The sequence below is a fragment of the Cetorhinus maximus genome, chromosome 25 (genome assembly GCF_964194155.1).
Source record: "Cetorhinus maximus chromosome 25, sCetMax3.hap1.1, whole genome shotgun sequence".
In the NCBI taxonomy this organism is placed as follows: Eukaryota; Metazoa; Chordata; class Chondrichthyes; order Lamniformes; family Cetorhinidae; genus Cetorhinus; species Cetorhinus maximus.
Genome location: NC_135903.1, coordinates 3,186,135 through 3,210,562, shown reverse-complemented (window position 1 = coordinate 3,210,562; position 24,428 = coordinate 3,186,135). Strand labels below are relative to the sequence as shown.

Sequence of the window (24,428 nt, the reverse complement as noted above, 5' to 3'; positions counted from 1 at the left end):
CCGCTGTCCGAAAATTCAGGCCTACGTCTAGCAAAAAATTTATAATCAATGAATTGTCGGTAGGGGCACGATGGGCTGAATGGTTTCCTTCAGCTCTGTTTCATGTATGATACAAGGTCTTAATGGACAGAGCAGGAGGGCCAGATTTTGTCAGACTTATGGCAATATTATCTTGGTCTTCAAGGTGAATCAATATGGTTTTGTCTCTAGAGATAAAAACAAAAAACTGCGGATGCTGGAAATCCAAAACAAAAACAGAAATACCTGGGAAAACTCTGACCTGCTGAGTTTTTCCAGGTATTTCTGTTTTTGTTTTGGTTTTGTCTCTACCCTGCTCCCACCTCCCTGCCCCTCTGTGACCTTTGCGCTAGAGACGTATACCTCTTTTTTTCAGTACACACATTGCAAAAATGGTGAAAGAGTTCTTGGCTGAGAATTGGTGTTGCACCTCTGGGTCACCGTGGGGTAAGAAAATGTGTGATGAACGTATGGGCCCTTGGGCTAACAGCTGTTCCCCTCTTACTGATGTTAATTATAATCTGGGGGGTCATCTACTGTGAAAATGTAATACTCATTTTTTTTTAAATTTAAATGGCAGAGGTTATTTTTAACTTTGTCCTTGCAGCAAATCATTCTTTGCACTGTGAACCTGAGTAACATATCTGTGGATTTGTGTTGATGTTTTGTACAGGCATTTTTTGTAGATACCATCTCTATCTGTGAAGCCCAAACTGAAACAGCTTGTGAAGCCAAAATGGCCGTGATCAGGACAAGGCCTTGCTTGTTTGGAATTAGAAAAGGTTTTTTTTTCAAAGTCATGTGCGTTGAGCTTCTGCTGAGGATTTTAAATAATTGAGTGGGATTCATATTGAAGCAATGGTTCATGTTCTGAAGGGATTTCCATGTTTCTTTATGTTCTTAATGCTTCAAAACCTGAAGATTAGTTACAGGCTGGAAGCAAAGGTTTTGTGATGTTACTCAACCCAGTTTTAATAGCCCTTCCCCAACAGAACTGTGGGTGTACCCACACCGCTTGGACTGCAGCGGCTCAAGAAGGCGGCTCACCGCCACCTTCTCAAGGGCCATTAGGGATGGGCAGTAAATGCTGGCCCAGCCAGTGACGTCCACATCTGGTAAAAAGATTTTTAAAAATTGACAGTTGCATTATAAAACTGGGTTGAATAACATCACAAAACCTTTGCTTCCAGCCTGTAACTAATCTTCAGGTTTTGAAGTATTAAGAATAAAAAGAAAGATGGAAATCCCTTCAGAACATGAACCATTGTTTCAATATGAATCCCACTCAATTATTTAAAAACCTCAGCAGAAGCTCAGTGCACATGACTTTGAAAAAAAAACCTTTTCTAATTCCAAACAAGCAAGGCCTTGGGAGGTGGGCCTTGGTTAAGATTCTCCATTCGTGTCGTGCTGTCATTGGGCTCAGGCACTTTCTTATGTGGAGAAGGCCAAGTTGAAAGGAGAGTCAAGAGACCATTGTTCACCTCCTTCTGGAATGTGCCTTTGCAATAAAGGTCTGGAGAGAGAGAGAGATGCAGTGGTTTTTGTCAAGGCTCATCCCAAGCAGCAACATGACGCAGGACTCTGTGCGCTATGGGCTGTTCCCAGGGACGCACACCGAGACAAACATTGACTGTGGCTGGAGGATCATCAACTTGGTGAAAGGCGTTCTTTGGTCTGTCTGAAACTTGCTGGTCTTCCAATGCAAAGAGTTGTCCAAGAGCGAGTTTTGCAGACTGGCACATTCCAAGGCCCAAGACAATGTGCTGAAGGACGCACTATAGCTTGAGGCAGCCGCTGCAATGGGGAAAGGTCCCTGTTGGGATGGTTTGGTTACAGAATGTGTCTGTTAAAGAAGTCTTTGCAGTCTTCTGTATGCTAACAACAAGCTTTGATAACTACTTGTAACTATATAAATATATACAGTAAAAGGAACAGGCAAGGTGCTATCTCCGTGTCTAAATCTTCACACGTCCCTGCCCAACACCACACTGACCCTAGGTCTGGGTCATATACCTTATATCACTGTGTGGACAGTACTGTACTCAGTCCCACATTAACCTTGTATATGCCAGACCCTTATACTACAGTTCCTGTCTATTTCCTTTTCAGCCGGAGTACACTGAGGGGCTGGAAAATTTGTAGAACCCCTTGGGCTGTATGCCTGACACTGAATGTACTTTGCAAATATCAAGGGCAGAATTTTACGCGTCAGCGAGCGGGGGCGGGGCCTGCTCGCCGACGCGTAAAATGACACGTGGTGACGTCGGGGGGGAACTCCCAACGTCACTGCACCCGATTTAAATTTTCAGGAAGGCCATTGACAGGATCAGTTAAGTAATTAAGGCACCTGCCCGTCCAACCCTAATGTTGGCGGGCAGGCCAGGAGCCCCGGTGGTAAATAGAAAAAACATGAAACCTCATCCACGGGCGGGATGAGGTTTCATGTAGGGTTTAAAAAATGTTAATAAAGATTTTGTAAAAATTATGGACATGTCTCAACTCATGAGGGGACAAGTAAGGGAAATTTATTTATTTATTAAAGGAAATTTATATATTTTTCTATTTTTGTCTTTTTTACATGTGCAGCTGATCTCCCTGAGACTGCACTTAGCCTCAGGGAGATGAGTGCGCTCTTTCATGCACATGCGCGAAAGAGCGCACTCTCAATTTTAGGCATTCCCCCCCCCGCCTGCACAGGGAGCGCATAACGCTTCTATGCGGACGTCACGCTGGGTGAGCCTTAATTGGCCCACCCACATAAAATGGCGCCGCGCCTCCAATTGGAGGCACCGATTGGAAGCACGCCCGTACGCACCCGCCCATCAACAACCCCCACCCCCGACAGGGGGAAAATTCAGCCCCAAGAGTATTGAAATTATATTGAGGCACCTCAGAGAGGTGAAGAAAAGTTGAATTCTATTGCGCTTTCTGTAATGTTTCAATTTGAAATGTTTTGGCCTCAGGCTTTATGTCTGACATGGAATTTATATTATAAATATCAAGAGAATTACAATTGTATAGAGGCATCTAAGAGTGCGACATACCTTATGGAGACAAGTTGAATTTTATTGTACTTTTTATAATTTTCGAGCTGAAAAGTTTTGAAATGCACTTTTACAAATTTGTTGAATAAAACACATTTTTGGGGAAAAAAAGTTGAAAGGAGACTTATCCCTGGGCCTCTGTTAGCTGCCAACACATCATTAATGCGGAGTTAATGGGTCACCAATTTACCCCCTTAGGCTGGGGAGCCCTGAGAATGAAAGGCTAAATAAGTCTATTGAGCCAGAGAGAGCACAGAGAGATTTTGGAGAAACTAGAAGGATTTGATAACAGCATAAAAATTACCAAACAGAAACAGCAGCAGCTAAAGGCATTGCTTGACTTCTCTTTCCCCATCAGTGATTAATGTTAGTATATCGTGTGAGACAGTTGCTATGCATATGGATTCCCATGGTTTCATCATTCCATCAACCAAATGTTTATAATACTGGAGCATGACACTTTTCATCTTGTCAACTGGTCCCATTATAACGTTAGTGTTGTGTGATCACCCATTGTCATGAAACAACTGCGCCTCCTCATGCTACTAAGTGATACAAAACTTAATAGAAAAGCACTGGCTACAGTTAATAGTAGACAATTGAAGGTAAGAAATTAGCCTCAGAGTTCCGATACCTTTGCCGGCCTCCGACATATGGTTGTCACAGGTACATCAGGGAAGAAAAGGTGTACAGATCTCGAATATAGGAACAGGAGTAGGCCATTCAGCCCTTCAAGCCTGCCCAACCATTCCATTAGATCATGGCTGATCTGGTTGTGGTCTCAGATCCACTTTGCTGCTGACCCCACTGCCTTCCCCATAACCCTTGATTTCCTTGCCTAACAAAAATCTGTCCAATTCTGCCTTGAATAAATTCAATGACCCAGCCTCCACTATTTTCTGGGGATGAGAATTCCACAAGCCAGTGACCCTTTGGGATAAATAATTTCTCCTCATCTCTGTGTTAAAAGAGGGACCTATTATTTTTAAACTATCTCCCTTAGTTTTAGTCTCCCCCACAAGAAGAAACATCCACTGGGTATCTCCGCAGAAGGGGGAGAGGCTGTGGGGCCTACCTTGGGTTCCAGGCCTGGATTACGGCCTGAAATCACCTCCCCTTCCCAAAATATACCTGGGCATTTTTTTTTCAGTTTTAAAACAGCCCAACCTTCTGGTGACATGGTTAGTCCCAGCGAGTACTCCAGCTTGGCATTGCAATGCAGATTGTGGGATCTCCCCCACCACTGTGGGGTGGGTAAATCTCAGCAGGATTGGGGGAAGCCCTGTTTGAATTCTACAGCGCAATATCAATGCTTCATTATAATAGAGAGGTATTCAAATGGAGCTTGATTCCAACTTGCAGGATGCCTCACCATATGGATTTTTGTGGCCATGGTTTTGAGATCAGGGTTTTAGGAAATATACATGGAGGGATTGCAAGGAGAAGAAGATATCCTGGGACTTTTGACTCCTATTGTTGGATAGTTACTTTCTTTTTAATACAGAGTTCTGCAGTGGGCAGTCCAACTAACCATGAGAATATCTCTTCAGTTATTTCTGCAACATCACAACACCCAGACATCACTTCATTTAATTTGTGTGACTGTGGGTAGTGCAGATTACGCAGATGAAACATAACAAAACAACAATGAACTTTTTGTACTTTATACTTACTTAATGGCCCTGACCCATGTGAATTTTGTTGTTTGAATTTGCACTCTTTGCCCCCCCCTTCCCCAACCCCTCCCCCCACCAAATCTCCATCGGCATAACTCATTAATGCCAGAGGCTTGTGAAAGGAGATAGCAGAGTGGGGCTAATATTCCCATTCTGGGGCAGAGTGAAGATCTATCTGTGATAGCTGGAACCCATCCCCATTTGGATGCTCTCCAATAATCTCCTAATTGTCCATTGGTGATGCTGTTTCTCCAAGGTTTCTGGAAATTTTCCAACAATGATAATCGGGGGAACCATCAGAGGAATTAACCTGGTGCCTTACATTAGACATAACATCAGTTCTGTTGTTATCAGCCTCATTTTTCAACTCAACGTTCAGTCCTTGTTTGTGCCGAGTTCAACGATCCCAATGAGCCGGGTAGGGGAAGAGGGGTTCTGGCTGCGACTACTGGCCTGAGCAACTACAATCTAAGGGGCTGAAAACCCAGCCAAGGAGTCTATCCTTGAGTTAGCACAGGTAGGACCACATGTTGTGGACATTCGATGAGGGCAATGGTTAGTCTTGATCGACAGGATCCCGGCAGTTCAATTGGTCACCAACACTTAATGCCCAGAGTCATATGTGAAGACTGCCAATGTGGGCAAGTCAGCAGAACAATAACAACAACTTGCATTTATATAATGTTTTTGACATAAGGCGCTTCACAGGAGCGCTATAAACCAAAATTAGAAACTGAAACACGTAACGTCATTAGGGCAGATGACCAGATTTTAAGGAGCCTTTTAAAGGAAGAAACGAGGCAGGATGATGTAGAGGTGTGAAGAGGGGATTTCAGGGTTAAGGGCCTAAACAGCTGAAAATATGGGGACCAGCGCTAGAGCAATTAAAATGTGGGATGCTCAAGAGGCTAGAATTAGTTGAGTGCAGATATCTTGGAGGGTTGTCAGGTTGAAGATTACAGAGATACGGAGGGGCAGGGCCCTGGAGGGATTTGTAAACAGGGATGAGAGTATATAAAATTGAGGCATTGCTTGATTGGGAGTCAGTGTAGGTCAACGAACGCAGGGGTGATAGGTGAACAGGACTTGGTGTGAGTTAAGTAATTACAAGACCTCAAGTGTATGGAGGGTTTATGAAGGCCAGTCAGGAGCGCGTGGGAATAGTTTAGCTAAAGGTAACAAAGGCACGGATGAGAGTTTCAGCAGCAGCAGATGAGCTAAGGCAAGGGTGAAGTTGAGCAATGTTACGGAGGTGCAAATAGGCGGTCTTAGTGTTGGCATGGATATGTGGTGGGAAGCCCATCTCAGGGTCAAATATGGCACCAAGGTTGTGAACAGTCTGGTCTAATCTCAGACAGTTGCCAGGGAGAGGATGGAGTAGGTAGCTAGGGAACGGAGATTGGAGCACAATCAAAAACAATAGCTAGAGGACTACAACCACCAAAAGAACTGTATCCCAGCATGGGATGCCACCATTGGGAAGAGAAGGCAGAGGGTGGGTAGAGATGACTTGAATTGAAAAGTAATTGGCATCTATGAAGTTCTCTACAATCAGAATTTAAAATTTTAGGTAACACATTCTCTGTTTTGTTTTTTCTAAGGATTCCATTGTCCACAATTCTAACTGGGCTGTGTTAAGATCTGCAAGGGGAGTCCTGCTACCTAAACTAAGGCAAGAGTAGTTGATAAAAGCAAGAAGAATGTGTGTGGCAGCCTGGCTGTGGACATTCACCCCCTTTGAGAGACACTGAATGGAACAGCCCTGAATGGAACACACATCCAGCGAGCTCCCAGCTCTTTTGAAGGAGGATGTGGAAAGGTAAGGGATCTGAATTTGAAACAAAATAATAAAAAAAATCTTATCCTATGGCTGTATAGTGGAATAATATGCCAGAATTAGGCTAGAGAGACACAAGAGTGGGAGTTGGAGTTTAAGGGAGATGGTGGCACAGTGGTAGACTAGTAATCCAGAGGCCCAAGTTAATGCCCTTGGTCATGGGTTCAAATCCCACCAAGGCAACTGGTGCAATTTAAATTCAGTTAATAAAATCTGGAACATAAAGCTGGTCTCAGTAATAGTGACCATGAAACTATCATTGATTATCGTAAAAACCCATCTGGTTTACTAAAGTCCTTCAGGGAAGGAAATCTGTCAACCTTACCCAGTCTGGCTCCAGGCCCATAGCAATGTGGTTGACTCTTACTTGCTCTCAAGAGGATTAGTAATGGGTAACAAATGCTGACCTTGCCAGCCTTGCCAATGAGAAAAAAAAACAGAAAGGGCCAGAATGATCTTAGAGACATGGAAAGGATATGAAGTGTAGGTAGAGTTCTTCAACAACCCTCCTCTTACTCACTCTGTAGCTCTAGGACACTTCTTGCTTGATTTTTATTAAATTCTTTTATGGGATGTGGGCATTGCTGGACTTTAAGTGTTGGCGACCTATTGAATTGTCGTCCTGACAACAAATGTGGCAACAAATTTGTTGCTAATTGCTCTTGAACTAACTGTCGTGTTAGGCCATTTCAGAGGATAGTTAAGGGTCAACCACACTGCTGTGGGTCTGGAGCCAACATAGGCCAGACTGGGTAAGGATGGCAGATTTCCTTCCCTAAAGGGCATTAGTGAACCATGACCCCATGTCCCCAGTCTGGACCTCTGAACCATGACCCCATGTTCCCAGTCTGGACCTCTGGGATTGCTAAACCAAAAGCAAAATACTGCAGATGCTGGAAACCTGAAATAAAAACAGAAAATGCTGGAAAATCTCAGCAGGTCTGGCAGCATCTGTGGAGAGAGAAACAAAGTTAACGTTTCAAGTCTGCATATGACCCTTCTTCAGTCCCAAAATGTTAAACTCTGTTCCTCTGTCCTCAAATGCTGCCAGACCTGCTGAGATTTTCCAGCATTTTCTGTTTTTACCTCTGGATTACTCGTCTACTGAAATTACCACGATACCACTACCTACCCTGAAATGTACCTGAGTGATCCTTTGCTTTGTTCATATCTATGAGATTCCCCTCTCATGTGCCCTTCCCCTTTCCCCTACCTTCCCCCCACCCCCCCACCATCCACCACCACCCTGTGTCTTTGAAATTCCTATTGCCCTTTCCAACCTTGCTCAGCTTTCCCTCCTTACAAACCTGTTCTGCATTGTCGGAATCCTTGTAGCCTGTCCTTTAGCTTCCCCATCCTGTCTGCCATTATAAGCTATTCCTGGCTTATCTGAAATCTCCCAGAGTCTCCATTTGACATGCTGCTATCTGTAATGTCCAGTGTTACATATAGCCAGTGGCAAGGAGTGACTGCCTTTCAATATTGCTGATTGGTCAGAATATGTAGAAGTACAAAGATTCTGAGTGTTATGCAGAGAATTATATCCATGGCAGAGAACATTGATACAAACTTCCAGGCTCAGAGTGCCCTGCGTTTGTGCTGTAACATCCTATTATTCTATGTGCATGATGCATAAATATCTAGTGACGGGTAAGGCAAAATTAATGACTCAAATTGTTTTATTAATGCAAGTGTTGGAATATAAGCTTGCGCAAAAATGTTGCTTATCTAAATTCATGGAAGCGTAACTTGGAAGCTTTGATTTGCATTGGCCGTTATTGCTTAATGTTACTGGATGTAATGTTGATTGTGTCATATATTTTAGCGTCACATTGTGCACTGAATGTGTCTTATTCAATCCCTTCGGATGTAGTGATGATTCATTAGGTATTTGACCTATAAAATATTTAGTATTGAACCAGCTGCATGTCGTCATCAGTCAATGACTGCGGGAAGTTATTCCCTGTGCTCTCCTGCATGAATGCCTTGTAATTATCCAGTAGGATAGCTTTCCTGTTGCCTGGTCATGCTGCTAGGAGACGACTTGAGCCATTTTTTAAATGCGAGATGTTGTAGGGACATTAACATACCTGTAGTCCGACGTTCCCTCCACCAGTGCATGAACCAGGAAGATTGAGAACCGCATAAAGCCAACTGTTAGGGTTCAATGATAGATTGCTGGGTTTAACCAGTGCAAAGCTGGGCTGTCCAGATAAGGACGATCTCAGGTTCATTGCATCCTCTGCTGAGTTAGCTAATCTCAACCATGGTGGTATGAGAGAGAAGGAAAAAGAAAATCTGCATTCATTTAGTGCCTTTCACATCCTCAAAATGTCCCTAAGCATTTAAACCTGAGTTAACATTTCTTTTGACGGTGTAGTCCTTATTATTAAGCAAATGTAGCTGACAAATTGTGCACAGCAATGTCCCACAAACACCAATGAGATAAATGTCCAGTTAATCTATTTTGGTGGTGTTGGTTGAGGATTCAACATTAGCTAAGAACTGGCTTGCTTTTCTTTGGGATCATTCACAACCACCTGAGTAGACGGACAGAGCCTCAGATTAACATCTAATCTGAAAGACAGTGCCTCAAAGTATGCAGTACTCTCTCAGTACTGCACCAAAGTGTTGACCTGGAGTATTAGCTCACTTTCTTGAGTGAGATTGAAACCCATGATAGCCAAAGCTGTCAGTGCCTCCAGGTTGGGGAGAGGGAAGCGGTCCTGATTGTGGCGCAGATTTTGGCTGAGAACAGGATTAGGCACTGTTGTCAGGCACCATTGGATAGGTTGCCAGTACTCAAATGTAGCAGGATCACATGAGACCTCAGGGGTGGTCATCCCTGACCTTTTGCAAGTTGCCCCAGGCCCAGGTAAGGATTCCATCCTCAGCAAATGATGAACAGCAAACCAGTGAATTTTCGGTAGTGATGGCAGAAGAGAGAGTACCTCGAGCGACAATGACCGCTTGCAGGCAGAGGATCCTTCAGGAAGAGGACTTGTGATTCCTTTAAGCAGCCATGAGGAAGGCAACAGGAAACCACCTTCTGTATTCTTTCCCCTAGTCTTATTGCTCATTGAAATTGAAAATGAGAGGGTCCCATGAGCAACTGAAGAGGAAAGCGCAGGACCATGGGACGTGGCCCTGAGGCAGATCATTACTACTACCACTCAAATGTGAATACTAGTACATAAACAATGACCACTTGGCCAAGGTGCCACTCAGTAAGCATTGCCCTTTGAAGCATAGCTTGATAAGGAGTTAACACTTTCATTGGAGGAAGCAACAAGATGCACTGCAGAAACTCACCAAAGCTCCTTAGGCAGCACCTTCCAAACCCACGACCACTACCATCTAGGACAAGGGCAACCGACACATGGGAACACCACCACCTGAAAGTTCCCCTCCAAGTCACTCACCATTCTGACTTGGAGATGTATCGCCGGTCGTTCACTGTTGCTGGGTCAAAATCCTGGAACTCCCTGTCTAACAGCACTGTGGGTGTACCTACACCACACCGACGGCAGCGGTTCAAGAAGGCAGCTCACCACCACCTTCTCAAGGGCAATTAGGGATGGCCAATAAACGCTGGCCTAGCCAGTGACGCCCACATCCCATGAATTATTTTTTTTAAAATTGGCACAGATAAATAATAGCAGCTGGTGTGAAGCCCCACTTATAGCTGCTAGCTTTCTAAATTCCAAAAGCACTTTGGCAGCCCCTTGACTCCACTCATATGACTGGAAAGTCTAATTTGTCAGCTATTTTCAACTGCTAAAATGACTGTGCCAGTGAGAAGCTGGTAACCAGTGCCTTGTAAATGGGTCTGAGTTCAATATGTAGTGTTCATCCTTTCCCCCAGTTACGCAATGGTATAAGTCTGCAGTGGCTGCCACTGACAGAATCATGGGCATATTCGTACGGGCGGTTGGGTGCAGCATATACAGGAAAACCAGTAGGATTACAAAATGGCCATTGGCTTCTTCCTGCCCAATTTTCCTGTATTCACTGAACCCAGATGCTCCAATAGCCCCAGGCACAAGAAGTCTCTCCCTAACTGTAATATTAAAATACTTCACATCTCTCTTCCTTATGCTTCTTCTGCTCTTCCTTTCTGCTCTCCATTTGTCTACTTTCCTCTTTAACTCTTTATAAAGCCTTTATTCCTTTGAGTCTCACGCGCTCCTTGTTGTCTCTTTCCAATTCACCTAGCTGCTGGTAAATGCACCAGAACCAGAAATGCATCATTGGGTAAAAATATGCTTCCTTTACCCTGGCCTGAAGCAGGTGGTAGGCTCTTTTCATGGAGGGGGGACGGAGGGAGCACTAAGGCCTGTTTGAGGCCTCCTTTCCACGATTGGTTTGCTCTCTGTGCTGCACGCAGGTAAAACAAGACAAGGCCCAACCAAGGAAGGAAGTAGCATCATGAAGATTACAGCATCTCCTGACAACAGTGAGTTGTGGCTCGTAGAAACCCTTTGATGTTAAAAAGAAAGCAAGGCCTTGGATACAGCCCTTTACATGATCATTGTCTGAGTTGTCAAAGCTCGCTCTTCACAGTCAATGAAGTATTTTGTTTGAAGTTTAGTCACTGTTTTAACGTAGGAAATGCCAATTCGCACACAACAGACTCCCACAAACAGCAATGTGATAGTGACCCAATAGTCTGTGTTTTATTGATGCGGATTGAGGTATAAACATTGGCCAAGGCATCAAGTGAACTCCCATGTTCTTCTTCAGTGCCACAGGATCTTTTGCATCCACGTGAGGAGGCAGATGGGGTTTAACATCTCATCCAAAAGACAGACTTCCAACACTCCCTCAGTACTGTACTCGAGTGTCAGCCTTGATTTTTATGCTTAAATCCTGGAGTGGGACTCAAACCCAGAACTTTGTCACTCAGAAGTGAGAATGCTACCAACGGAGCTACAGCTGTTCTCATGAAGCCATCACTGCTCAATTTTGCAGAATCTCGTCACTTTGATTAGGAAGCACTTTCATAAATTCACTGCTGTATCTTAATCTCAACATCGTCCAAGCCACCTTCATCAACTTGGAAACAAGTTTACAATGCTAAATCGCGTAATCCTAAAGCTTTACATAATGTCAAATGGATTGTCTGTTAGCACAGACTGATTTTGTTGTGTATTTGTAATGAATGGCATGTCAACACATGTAACCACATTCTCAAGAAACAAAGGCAAATTAATAATCATCTGAATTAGTTAATTCATGAAAATCAGGTGAATTGAACTTCCCAAATTGTCTTTTCTTTACAAACAAATTTTTCACATGACAGAACAGATTAATTTATAGATCAGCAACAAAGTAAAACATTTTAAATCTCTCCTTGGGAATAATTTTTTCTTCAAATGAAACACACGATATCGGATGGGCCAGGATCAACTTTGATCAAAATGAAAAATAAAAATTGGGAGTAATATTTAACGGGCGCATTGCCAATATTGCCTGTTTTGCGCTGCTGTTTGATCAAAATTGCCCACCCCTTTCTAACTGATGAAGGGGGAAGGAGATGTTTACGTGTTGTGCATCACTTTCTTACCATCTTGTTAGTTAGGGGGTTTAACTGCTCTCTGATTGGGTTTCTTTATCAGTGATGAAGCTCCTTACCTTGCCAGCTGTAATCCCATTTCCCCCCACCGCTTGTGATGTGCTGGTTTTCGATAAGGTGAGGGCATAGATGCTTTCCTGCACAAATGACCACTCTTCACATTAAAAAGTAGACAGGGAGTTTTGACAGGCTATTCCACGGAGCATTCATCATAGCCAAGCACATGTCAACTCGCACACCTCCAGCAGGGATAGCAATCAGGAGCATGAACCCTAGCCGCATCCGATCTCTCTTAGCTAGGGAAATGGAGACCAATTATACAGCTTCAACACCTCTTTGTCCTTTTGGCTATCTCCACCTATCACTGGCCCTCTATCCAGCTCTACCTGTCCACCCCCCCCACCCCCGCTTAAACCAGCTTATATTTCACCTCTTTTCTATTTTTCCTTAGTTCTGTTGAAGAGTCAGACAGACTCGAAACGTTAACTGTGTTCCTCTCCGCAGATACTGTCAGACCTGCTGAGTTTTTCCAGGTATTTTTATTTTTGTTTTGGATTTCCAGCATCCGCAGTTTTTTGCTTTTATCCAGTTATCCAGCCTTGGTTGAGATCAGCTGCCCAGGGATCAAATCTAACACCTTTCTGATCTGAATGGCTCAGTTGTTCATTGGATCAGGTGTTGGGCGAACAGACCATCAGCAGATTTGCTATCCCATGTGTTCCTAGGCCTGCAGTCTGGGACATTGACCAATCTGACATTCAGCGCTGCCCCTCTCAGTCTTGTTTTTGCTCTCCAGCAAATGATGACAGTTCTCAGGTGGCAACAGAAACAACAACTTGTATTTATATAGCACCTTTAATGTAATAAAACCTCCCAAGGCCCTTCACATGAGCATGATAAAACAAAATTTGACACAGTCACAGAATTGTTATGGCACAGGAGGCCATTTGGCCCATCATATCTACACCAGCTCTCCGAATGAGCAACTCACCTCGTACCATTCCCCTGGCTTCTCTCTGTAACCCTGCACATTCTTCCTTTTTAGATAACAGTCTAATTCCCTTTTGAATGCTTCAATTGAACCTGCCTCCACCACACTCTCAGGCAGCGCATTCCAGACCCTAACCACTCGCTGCATGAAAAGGTTTCTCCTCATATCACTATTGCTTCTTTTACCAATTACTTTAAATCTGTGCCCTCTCATTCTCAATCCTTTCACAAGTGAGAACAGTTTCTCCCCATCTATTCTGTCCAGACTCTTCATGATTTTGGATACCTCTATCAAACCTCCTCTCAACCTTCTTTTCTCTAAGGAATACAGTCCTAACTTCTCTAATCTATCTTCATAACCAAAGTTCCTCATCTCTGCAACCATTCTTGTGAACCTTTTCTGCACCCTCTGTAATGCCTTCATACCCTTCCTAAAATGCGGCATCTGGAACTGAACACAATACTTCTAGTTAAGGCCGAACTTGTGACTTATACAAGTTCAACATAACTGAGCAATCTAAGGCGAACTTAGGGCAGATGGCTAAAATTTTGGTCATAGGAGTAGGCTTTAAGGAGCATATTAAAGGAGGAAAGCAAGGGAGAGAGGCGGAGAGGTGTAGGGAGAGAATTCCAGAGCTTAGGGCCCAGGCAGCTGAACACATGGCACCAATGGTGGAGTGATGCAAATGGGGGACACACAAGAAGTCAGAATCGGAGGAACGGAAAGATCTTGGAGGAGATTACAGAGGTAGAGAAGGGCCAGGCCATCGAGGGATTTGAAAACATAGATGAGAATTTTAGACTTGAGGCATTGCTTGACCTAGAGCCAATGTAGGTCAACGAGTGCATGTGTGATAGATGAAGAGGATTTGCTGCGAGTTAGGACACAGGCATCAGAGTTTTGAATTACCTCAACTATATAGAGGGCAGAATGTGGGATGCTGGCCAGGAATGCATTAGAACTGTCCGGAGAGAAGAAAAGCATGGATGAGGGTTTCAGAAGATTAACTGAGACAGGGGCAAAGTGATCTGAGATTCCCAAAGGCAAGTGAAAGAGCCTATTAAAATAAGAATTAATTGGACTGTTGACCCCGCAGCGTTTTATTTTCCCTCATTATCTGTAGGTAACTATTTGGCTTCAAACTGGCAGCTGCTTAGAGTGGGAGGACTCTGCATATCAGCAGCTCGTTGTGTGGGAATCACTGGGGAACAGGCCTGCATCCCAGCCCTCACACACGGTGTGTGGAGTAGGAATGTTCCTGGGCAAGAAATTGGTAGGGAATTTGGCCCTTGGTGTGACATCAGAGAGTGTCACTGAGTTCAACAATATTAATCCTTTCACATGTTGATTCTGATTCACGCTGGGGGGAGAAAGTGCTTTGTTCCCTTTCTTAACACGACGAATTGTGATTCTCCGTGTTTCGGTTCCTCTCTTTAGAACTCGTATTGCTTCTGTTCGCTTAATAATGCCTGTTGGATGCCAATTTGGCTTGGATGAGAGCATAACTTCACGCTGATAGCATCTACTGTTCATAGAGTGAGGGGGGGTAGTTTCTAACCCTACCTCTCTGGCAGAAACTGGGCCAGATGGGGAGTTAAATGCTCCAGATTGCTTATCGGCCCAAACATGGCCTAGATACAGACTGTAACCAGTGGAGTGCTCATCAGGGCCTGAGGACGCCGGTTGGGCCCCATCAATATATTAACTCAAGTCAGCGCAGTGGGGAGGGAGGCTCAGTAGCTTTCCAACCAGGCTGAAGCAAGTCTAATAAAGAGGACAATCAAGGTAATGTTTTTACTTTTTGGGTGGATGCAGAAGGAGCAGTCGTGACTTTATGGATCCTGCATGGACAGTGTTGGGCCCCCTTCCCCTGCATTTCCCTCTTCTCCCCCACCAGAACATTCTAATACTCCTTCCCCATACAGACCTATCTTCGTGCCAGCAGTTAGCCACGGACAGTCTGATTTCCATAAGGCTGGCAGCCCATGGTCCACCCATTCTGGGCGGGCAGTGAACTGGTCACACTGCAATGAGACCCAGCGCTTAAGACTACCTCAGTGTCTCGCCACTGCAGATGGGTGGGAAACGAACTGGTTCCCATCGGAAACCAGCTTGGAATTAAAACTGGCCACATTGTTTTATAAACAATGGTAAGCGTAATTGTGAATGCTGGAAGTCAGACAGAAAAGCGTCGGAAAATTCACAGGGTCAGTCAGTTAACAGTTAAAGTGAGGTTGTCAACTCTGCTTTGATGCATTCCTGAAGTTTTCATCACATGACCTCCCACCGCCAACCACCCCGTGCTCCTGCCATTGGTGGCCCGATATGTTCATCCTCACAGGCAATTGGAAAGCGAAGCGGCTCTTCATCACCTGATCGGATGAATCTCGACTGCCAGTCAAAAACAGCCTTCCAACCTTGCCCAAAATCTTCAGCACTATTCAGTAAAAAATGTTCAAAGAATTTCTTTTTTGACACCCAAAACTTTTCCTCCCAAGTTGCTCACAGCCATGCCCTGGAGATTAATGTTTAATTCCTGGACACTCCAGGCCAATTCTGGAGGGTTGAAACCCTCAGCCAAAGAAAAGAACAGGCTAATGTTTTGGATGTGGCCTTTCATCAGAACTTGATGCTACAATGTTAGCCTATCCTCCTGTTTCAGATGGGCCATTTGTGCATTTTTAGTTTTTTTTTATTCCTGTTTTATTCCTGTTTATGCAGCGTTTAAAAAAAAGCAAGCCTGTGCCCTCGTTGTATCCTGAATGCCTCAGCCACTCTATAACTGAGGGAGACCACGTGCCAAATGGGATCATTTAATGCTTATTACACACATCAGCTGAATGAGGCTCCTTGTTTGTTTTCCTTTTCATGTAATAATTAATTCAGCGCATGTTGACAAATCCATGATGATGTTTGATTAACCAGCAAAGGCATAAAGTAGATATTAGAATGCAGAAAGTCAGTCCAACTTGATAAACAGTGGGCGAGTTTAATGTGGCAAAACCCTTGACTATTTGTTGGGAAAAAAAACACTGTGCGTTTACAGTTAGCCACATTCAGACATCGAATTCCTTAATGGCCTTATTACCTTAGGGATCAGTTGGTCAAGATACCTGTCCAAGATCAACTATGCCAAGTTCCTGAAGCCTGCATGTCCTTGATTAATTTATTTACAATATTCATTAAGGTGTTTGTGGAGTGTAATCTTGATTGCTGGTACAGAACCAGGCTTGTTTAGGGGAGACTCCTTAGGCTCTGTGGTAAGATCAAATGAAAGAATTAGAGGAGCGCAGATATAATAGGATTATAGAATGGTTACAGCACAGAAGGAGGCCATTCAGCTCGTCCTGTTCGTGCCAACCCTTGGCAAAAGCAACTCACCTAGACCCAGCCCCCACCTCCTCCCCCTCCTTTCCCCATAGCCCTGCAAATGTTTTCTCTTCAAATAATTATCCAATTCTCTTTGAAAGGCCTCGATTGAATCTGCCCCTGCCGCACTGTCAGGCACTGCATTCCAAATCCTAACCTCTGGCTGCACAAGAATCATTTTCCTCCTGTCGCCATGGCTCATTTTGCCAATCACCTGGGGCAAGTGGTGTAGAAAAGGGGGCGCATGGCTTCTCACCCCCACCCCCACCCCACCCCCCCGACTCTCTTACTCTTCACGGAAGGACTCGGGGAGCCTGCGGCGCTGCACCATTCTCACTCAGCCCGAGTCGGAAGGCTGGGTGAGAGCCGTGCAGCTGTATTGCAGTGTGGGTAAATAGGAGCGGAGTGACAATCCGACAGGGATTGCTTTGGCCCCATTTCTCATTCTATCTTCCTGCTCAGCAACAACCAGTGTCCCAGTTGTTCGATAATCTGTATGGTCTGGTACTGTCATAAGGAAAAGACAACATAAAATTACATAGAATTTACAATACAGAGACAGGTGGCTCCTGTCCAACCAGGCCACGTTAGTGTTTAACCCCCACACACGCTTGATTCCGGCACTTGCTGACTTGGCTGATCGCACCTGGGAGACCTCAGTTAGTCTGTGCACACTGCTTTACTTTGGCTCCTGGTCAAGGAATGCCTCAATTTCAAAATTTATGTTCTTATTTTCAAATCTGTCCCTGGCCTCACCCCTCCCTATCTCTGCAATCTCCTCCTGCTCCACAACACTTCAAGATATATGCGCTCCTCTAATTCTGGCCTCTTGAGGATCCCCAATTTAAATCACTCCACCATTGGTGACTGTGTCTTCAGCTGCCAAGGGCCTAAACTCTGGGATACCACCACCCCCGACCCCCCACCCCCCCTCCACCCACCTCTACTCCTGAGCCTCTCCACCTCTCTTTCTTCCTGTAAGACGCCCGTTTAAACCTCCCTCTTTGATCAAGTTCCTGGCCATTTGCCCTAATGCAGCTTATGGTCAGAATCTTCTGGCCTGCGTGCAGGGACACGTAAAATGCTGCGCATCATTCCGATCTTTTGTCCGGCAGGCTCTCACCGGAGTCGGCTGTGCACCCGCCAAACTGTCAAAGGCCTGTTAAGGCCATTAATAAAATAATTGAAGCAATTGTCAGGGCTGCCCGTCCAACCTTAAGGTTGTTGGGCAGGCGAAGAGCATTTCTCATGAAACCTCATCCACGGGCGGGGTGAGGTCTCATGAAGTGTTTATTAATTAAGTAAAATTTTCCTTGAAAATTCATAAACATGTCCCAGCTCATGTGACCCTGTCACATGATGGGACATGTCTGAATAATTTTATTTATTTTTTTTGCAACCTTTATAACTGAAATTAATTTCCCTGAGGTAGCTCCGTGCCTCAGGGAGATTTCTGAGCTTCCGGGTGCACATCGCGCTGGGAGGGCCTTAACTGGCCCGCCCCACGCAAAATGGCAGCGCTCAGCCGATCCCGGGTGGCAATCGGCTCTGCGCCCGCCTGCACCCGCTCCCGACCAGCCCACCCGACGGGGAGAAAATTCTCCCCAGTGCGACTCAGTGTCACACTTTGTTTTAAAATGCTCCTGTGAAGCACAGTGGGATGTTTTATTGTGGTTATTGTGGGTACTCCTGATCTAGGGAGGGGAAGGAAATGTCCGGAGTGGCTGCTGCTCCTGATCCCTATCCAGTGCCCAATCCCCCAAAGGATATACGTTGGCTGAGGACAAGGTCGAACTTAGCATTGAAGCCCTCCCTGGTCAAATAGCTGGGTGGCATTTACGGTCCAGACTAGCACCTATCCTCGGGCCAGACACTGGGGTGGGGAAGGGGGAGTGGGGGGAGGGCTGCCAAAAAATTGTATCACAATCAGGCTCGGAAGAACAGAGCTCTCAATGAAACAGTTTTAAGATGTGAGTAACATTGCTGCTTTGCAAGACACTTCCACAAATGTGTGGCGAGAAGCCATGGAATAGGGAAATGATTCCATGATAACCTGACCACCAGTTGATCCACTCAGTATTTAGTTACTTGTGGCTAATGCAGTCAGATCATTGTGGGAAATGTTCTGTGTTCCATGGTCAGCTACCATATATCCTGTTCTTAACAGCATGAATCTTGCGACCAGGATATCTTGGCAATCTCGTAGAATCATTTTCTTTTCACTCAACTTTCTCCCAGCTTCTCCTGCCTCTTTCGGAAGTGCGAACTCTGGCTGGGATATTCTTCTAAGTGTGGCCATGCCCTGAAGCTCACTTCAGTAGTGTTTCTTCATGTCTGCGTGCCTGGCCTGTGAGTCTTGACAGGGTTATTTGCCGATCGGGGATGCAGACAGTGGAGGTGGTTAATCACATCGCATTTTATCCAGCCCTCACCTGACAATCTCGTAACACTTTCTACATTGTTGTAAAGGGAGACATGTTGTGAAGTTTTTTTTAATCTTGCTCTGATCAGGACAAACACAAGAATACCAAATTTCAAACAATCACAACAATTTAGTCTACAGGAGAAAAAGGTGCTGATTGGTTGGGGCAAGTCCACTCTGATTGGTTGAGGCGTTGCTATGGAAAAAGCAGGCTCCCCAAGCTCCCTATCGCTATAGGTCCCCTTTGCTTTCTCCATGGCAATGCCTCAGCCAATCAGAGCCAACTTGCTAACCAATCAGCACCCTTTTCTCCCGTGGTATGAATTGTTATGATCGTTTGAAATTTGGTATTCTTGCATTTGTCCTGACGAGCATAAGACTAAAAGCTTCAGCAGCATGTCTCTCTTTTCAGCCATATTCAAAATCTTTCTACGTTTCTCAAAGGTGGAGTTAAGCTGGATAGTTCTTTTCCAGCCAGCACAGAGACAATGGGCCGAATGGCCTCATTCTGTGTCATAAATTCTTCCAGTGGCAGGTTTGCCGGCCCACATCCAGTGGGCAATGTTGGATAGTGATCAGACCTGGGAACCCAGGCTGGCAGCAATAAAACTGAATGCTTTACTGTTGAAAGCTGCTCATTTCAGATGGACTCAGGGAAGAGACAGGGACTTGCAGCTCTCTCAGGTTCGTTCTCACATGGGCAATGCATCTTTGTACTCAGCAGCCGCAGGTTTTTTTTTCAATGCAAACAGCTCGGAAACAATTTACAAAGTAGCATCAATCCGGTGATTTTGTCCCCGGCAGATAATGTAAAAGCAGCTCTGCGAAAAATAGATCTGTAATTATTGCTTCTGCACTCTCATCTCAAAGAGAGTGCTTTGTTGAATCTTTGTCAATTACATTAGTTATTGTGAAGCTCAGTTCACCATTTTCCTTGGAAAAGTCAATCATTGCATACTAAGAACATCTTCAAATCTCCTTAAACTGCCCCTCCTCCCACCCCTGCCACTCCGCCGCATTCAAACTGTTCGAGACGTCTGTCACTTCTACATAATGAAAACTCACACCTTCAGTACTCAGAAAATATATTTGGAAACTTGCTTTATCTGCGCTTCACACCTGTAATAACTAGATTGGGTTTTCAGTTCAAACTTCCATGAGCACGGAGGTGTATCTGCTTGTGAATAGCATCCTGGCTGATAATTATCTGTCTATCCACTTGGCTGGAACAGGTTCTGGTCATTATCGAGGTGCAGTGTGTGAAAGCCAGTTGTGCGCAAAATGGCTGCCATGTTCCTAACATGACAACAGCGCGCTGGGACATCCTGGGGTCGTGAACGGTGCTGTAGAAATGCAAGTCTTTCTCTTTTATCTATCGCCTGGAATAGGCTGGTTATATATTTTATAGGCAATTTTCTTTTCTCCTCCTGAGCAGGGCTAAGTCGCTTTGTTTTCACCCAGAGAATGGTTAGAATGTGGAACTCGCTGCCACTGGGCCTATATTCTCTGCAGTTTAGAAGCATCAGAGGTAATCTCGTTGAGTCGTATTAATTTTTTAGAGGGCTTGACAGGGTAGATGATGTGAGACTGTTTCCCTGGCTGCAGAGTCCAGAACTAGGACCCACGGTCTCAAGATGAAGGGTCAGCCATTTAGGACAGCGATGAGAAATGTCTTCCCTCAGAAGGTTGTGAATCTTTGGAATTTTCTGCCCCACAGGGCTGTGGGGGCTCAAACATTGAGTACATTCAAGACTGAGTTGATAGAGTCTTGAGCGCTAAGGGATATGGAGATAGGGCGGGAAGTGGAATTGCTGTAGAAATTCACCCATGATCTTATTGAATGATCGCACAAGCTTGACAGGCTACTCCTGCTCCTGTTTCTCATGTGCTCACCACAGAGGTGTAGCTGAGGTGAATGGCCTAGATACATTTAAGGGGAATCTAGATAAGTACATGAGAAAGGAGTAGAAGGAAACGCTGACTAGATTACATGAAGAGAGATGGGAGGCTCATCTGCAGCATAAACACTAACATAAATCAGGTGGGCCATATAGTCTGATTCTGTGCTTACATTTTATGTGATAAAAAGTGGCTTCTCAGAAAATGTGTTTGCAGGAATCAATGTTACACATCTACACACATGTTCGTGCAGGTCAGAATGTCACTTCAATAAATAAAAACGCTTTATCATAATTGATCAAATGTCCGTGGTTTCAGCTACCTCAGCTTCAAGCTCTGGAATGCACTCCCTACACCTCTCCGCCTCCATACCTTGCTTCCTTCCTTTAAACTTCTTCAAACCTATTTCTTTGACCAAGCTTTTGGTCTTCTGACCTAGTACCTCCTTATGTGGCTCGTTGTCATGTTTGGTTTTATAAAACTCCTGTGAAGTGCCTTGGAGTGTTTTGTCAAAGGTGCTAAATAAATACAAGCTGTTGTTGTTTATGGTTCTCTTGAGGATCTGCTGGGCAGAAGTCACACATGCTGTGGGGTGAGGGTGGAGACCAGGAAGGCCCCAGGTTTGGCCACTGGTCTGTTTGAAGAGGTGATGAGGTCAGGAGATGGAAGCCTGAACAAGGCACCTTGTTCCTGAGCGCTGCCCCATGACTCCTCCAGGGGTGATTAGTCATGTGGGTGTTGGTTGAGGGTTGCTCAGGCTGCTGTTCTACTATTGACATGAAGAATGACCACTTGCGCTGCAGGTAGCAGAGAGGCGAGAGGACCCGTGGAACCACATCCCAGTTTGAGTCACTGGCTTCAAAACGAAAGGGATTTTTAAAATATATATATTTTAAATGCACTCTGTAGTTCCACAGTGGAGAGGAACTCCTCCAGTTCAACTCCCAGGTCCTTTTAAAATATTACACATTCCAGACCACCAAGCATCCCCAAAACGGGAACAGGGATTTAACAAGTACACACATTGCGGTGACCAAGGAATAATCACACTTGCCAACCAGCCAGGAATATGTTGCCTCAGCAGATTCCACCAAGCTGAATAATCCAAACCAGGTCAGGAGTCTGCGGCCGACATGAACTTGTGCCTCCCTCTACCTCCGAACCTCCTGATGCACGCTCAGCTTTCTAACCTGTACATTGCTTTCCACCTGCAGGAGAGAGCAGAAATCATGTAACGAGTGGTTAGATATCAGGACAAATCTCTTCATTTTAACCAACAATAGATGAGAAAGTCAATGGCCCTCATCAACCAGACACTGTAACCATCCCAACCTCCTGATCCTACTGAAGTTCAGAGAAAGCAATTACCTTTAATGCTTAGGTTTGCATTATAGCCAATGCTAGCGCGGTCATGTCAAGTAGAAACATGAAATTAAAAGTACAGTAAGTCCTCGCTTTAAGTTACCCCATTTAACGTCATGTTGCTTTAACATCATTTACACTTTAGGGCTTGTTGTTCCAATTTACCATTTCAATTTTATGTCATCTGCACGCTGGTCTACCACTCCCTCCCTCCCACCCCCACCCCCACCCCCATCCCCATCCCCATCCCCACCCCCACCCCGCGCACTGCACTCTAGACCAGCCCCCGCCATGTTCTGATGCTGGAGCTGCTGCCACAGCATCAGAGGCCCAGGCTCCAGGGAGAGAGTAAGGCCCAAGATCCAGGAACAGGAGTGCAGGGAGGGGACAGGAAGCTGCCAGCTGCTGACCGGGTGGTGAAGTGTGAGTGACCCGGGGGAGGGGTGGGGGAGGGAAGAAGGCCCCTGGTTCCATCCAAGGACCCCCCCCACCAACCCCAGCTCCTTCTGCGGCCTACTGGCTCCAGCAGTAGCCGTCCCAGTTCTTTACATGGGCCTCCCCCACCCCACCCCAGCTCCATCCACAGCCCCCACTTCTCCTTCCTTAGCTCCACCCCATCTCCTTCTGCAGCCCCCACTCTCCCGCCCACCTCTCCCAGGCTCCATCAACAGCCCAAAACTGGGGCTCGGCCCCTGCAGACTGCCCGGAAGGGGTCCAGGCTCCAGAGAGAGAGAGAGAGAGACAGAGTGTGAAAGGCAATGAGAGAGAGATACAATGGATTCATTATAAATAAATAGCAGACCTTCCATGGTGTTGCTGATTAGAACATAAGAAATAGGAGCAGGAGTAGGCCATTCAGCCCCTCAAGCCTGTTCTGCCATTCAGTAAGATCATGGCTGATCTGACTGTGGCCTTAACTCCATTTTCCTACCTGCCTCCATACCTCTTGACCCCTTTGTTAATCAAACATCTGCCTCACTCAGCCTTGAATATATTTAATTACCAAGCGCCTGCCGTTCGCTGGGGAAGAGAATTCCAAACACTAACGACCCTCTGAGAGAAGAAATTCCTCCTCACCTCCGCCTTAAATGGGAGAACCCTTATTTTAAAACTGTAGCCTCTAGTTCTATATTTCCCCCATGAGGGGAGATGTCCTCTCAGCACCTACCCTGCCAAGCTCCCTCAGAATCTTGTACGTTTCAATAAGATCACTTCTCATTCTTCAAAACTCCAATGTCAAACCTGCCCAAACTTCCCTCTTAAGAAAAACCCCTCATCCCAGGAATCAGCCTAGTGAACCTTCTCTGAACAGCTTCCAAGGCAACTATGTCCCTCCTTAAGTAAGCTCACAGTGATTCAGAAGATACGCTGTATGAAATTGCCATGTAAAAAACAATATCAAGGCCATTGATTTGCAGCAAGTGAACATGTCAAATTGATTCTTATATGTTATTTTTTTAATGATGTTTTGAAAATTGAATTTCCAAAACTCTATTATTTTTTGAAAACAATAAATTAAAATCCCTTATATTCCTCTAAACACACACACACACATCAATTATATATCTTTTGCCAATTTTAAAACTACTCTATCCAGCGCAGGGTGATAGTTAAGGCACCTAAAATCTAGCAGAACCGGCTTCAAGCTTTCTGAAAAAGCTCTGCTAATGTTTGGTGTTTTGTGGCTGGCATATCTCTGTCTGTCTGACTGTCACACACAAATACAGCAAAAATTAGAATGTTTACAAATGGTGTCAACAAAATATGGGGGCTAAACAGATGATAATTAGAGTCTTTGTTTTCAAAAATCCATTTTTTTTAAAGAATTCAAGTTGGAATGAGCAAATACGTCCAGTGGCCAGGATTTAATGTGGGCGATTGGGGTGGGGGAGGTGGGGATCTCACCCATTAAGCCCCAAGAGGGGCAGAATCCCCAAGAGCTGCTGGCCTCTGATTGGCTGGCAGCTGTCCAGTATCAGCAGCACCACCGAGAGCGGTGACCACTGCTGGTACTACAGTTTGGCCTGGAGGAGGGATCAGTGGCGATGGATCCCTAGATGGAGGTGAGTGTGGCTGGGATGGGACTTGCAGGGAGGGGCTCACTGATGAGGGAGGTGGGAGAAGGAATTAAGGGCTCCCTGCAAGGGGCCCCCCCCCCCTTTCCTGATGCTGGATCCCTTGATTGGCAAACTCAAGCCTGCTCCACCATTCAATAAGATCGTGACTGAACTT

General features: G+C 45.2%; 1 protein-coding gene across 4 annotated transcripts in view; it reads left to right on the top strand.

The window, feature by feature from the left end:
* The window catches only part of LOC144667817 (thyroid hormone receptor alpha), a 247,792-nt gene that overhangs the window by 115,370 nt on the left and 107,994 nt on the right, over positions 1-24,428 (top strand). For 2 of the 4 annotated variants that reach the window (XM_078529294.1, XM_078529292.1), the window contains exon 2: positions 6,343-6,560. The exons of the other annotated variants lie outside the window; for them this stretch is intronic. Coding sequence is in view for 1 of the 2 variants with exons in the window: in XM_078529292.1 (XP_078385418.1) it covers positions 6,508-6,560 (53 nt within the window). In the remaining variant the exon portion in view is untranslated. The remainder of the gene's footprint in view (positions 1-6,342; positions 6,561-24,428) is intronic. 4 annotated transcript variants of the gene reach the window in all.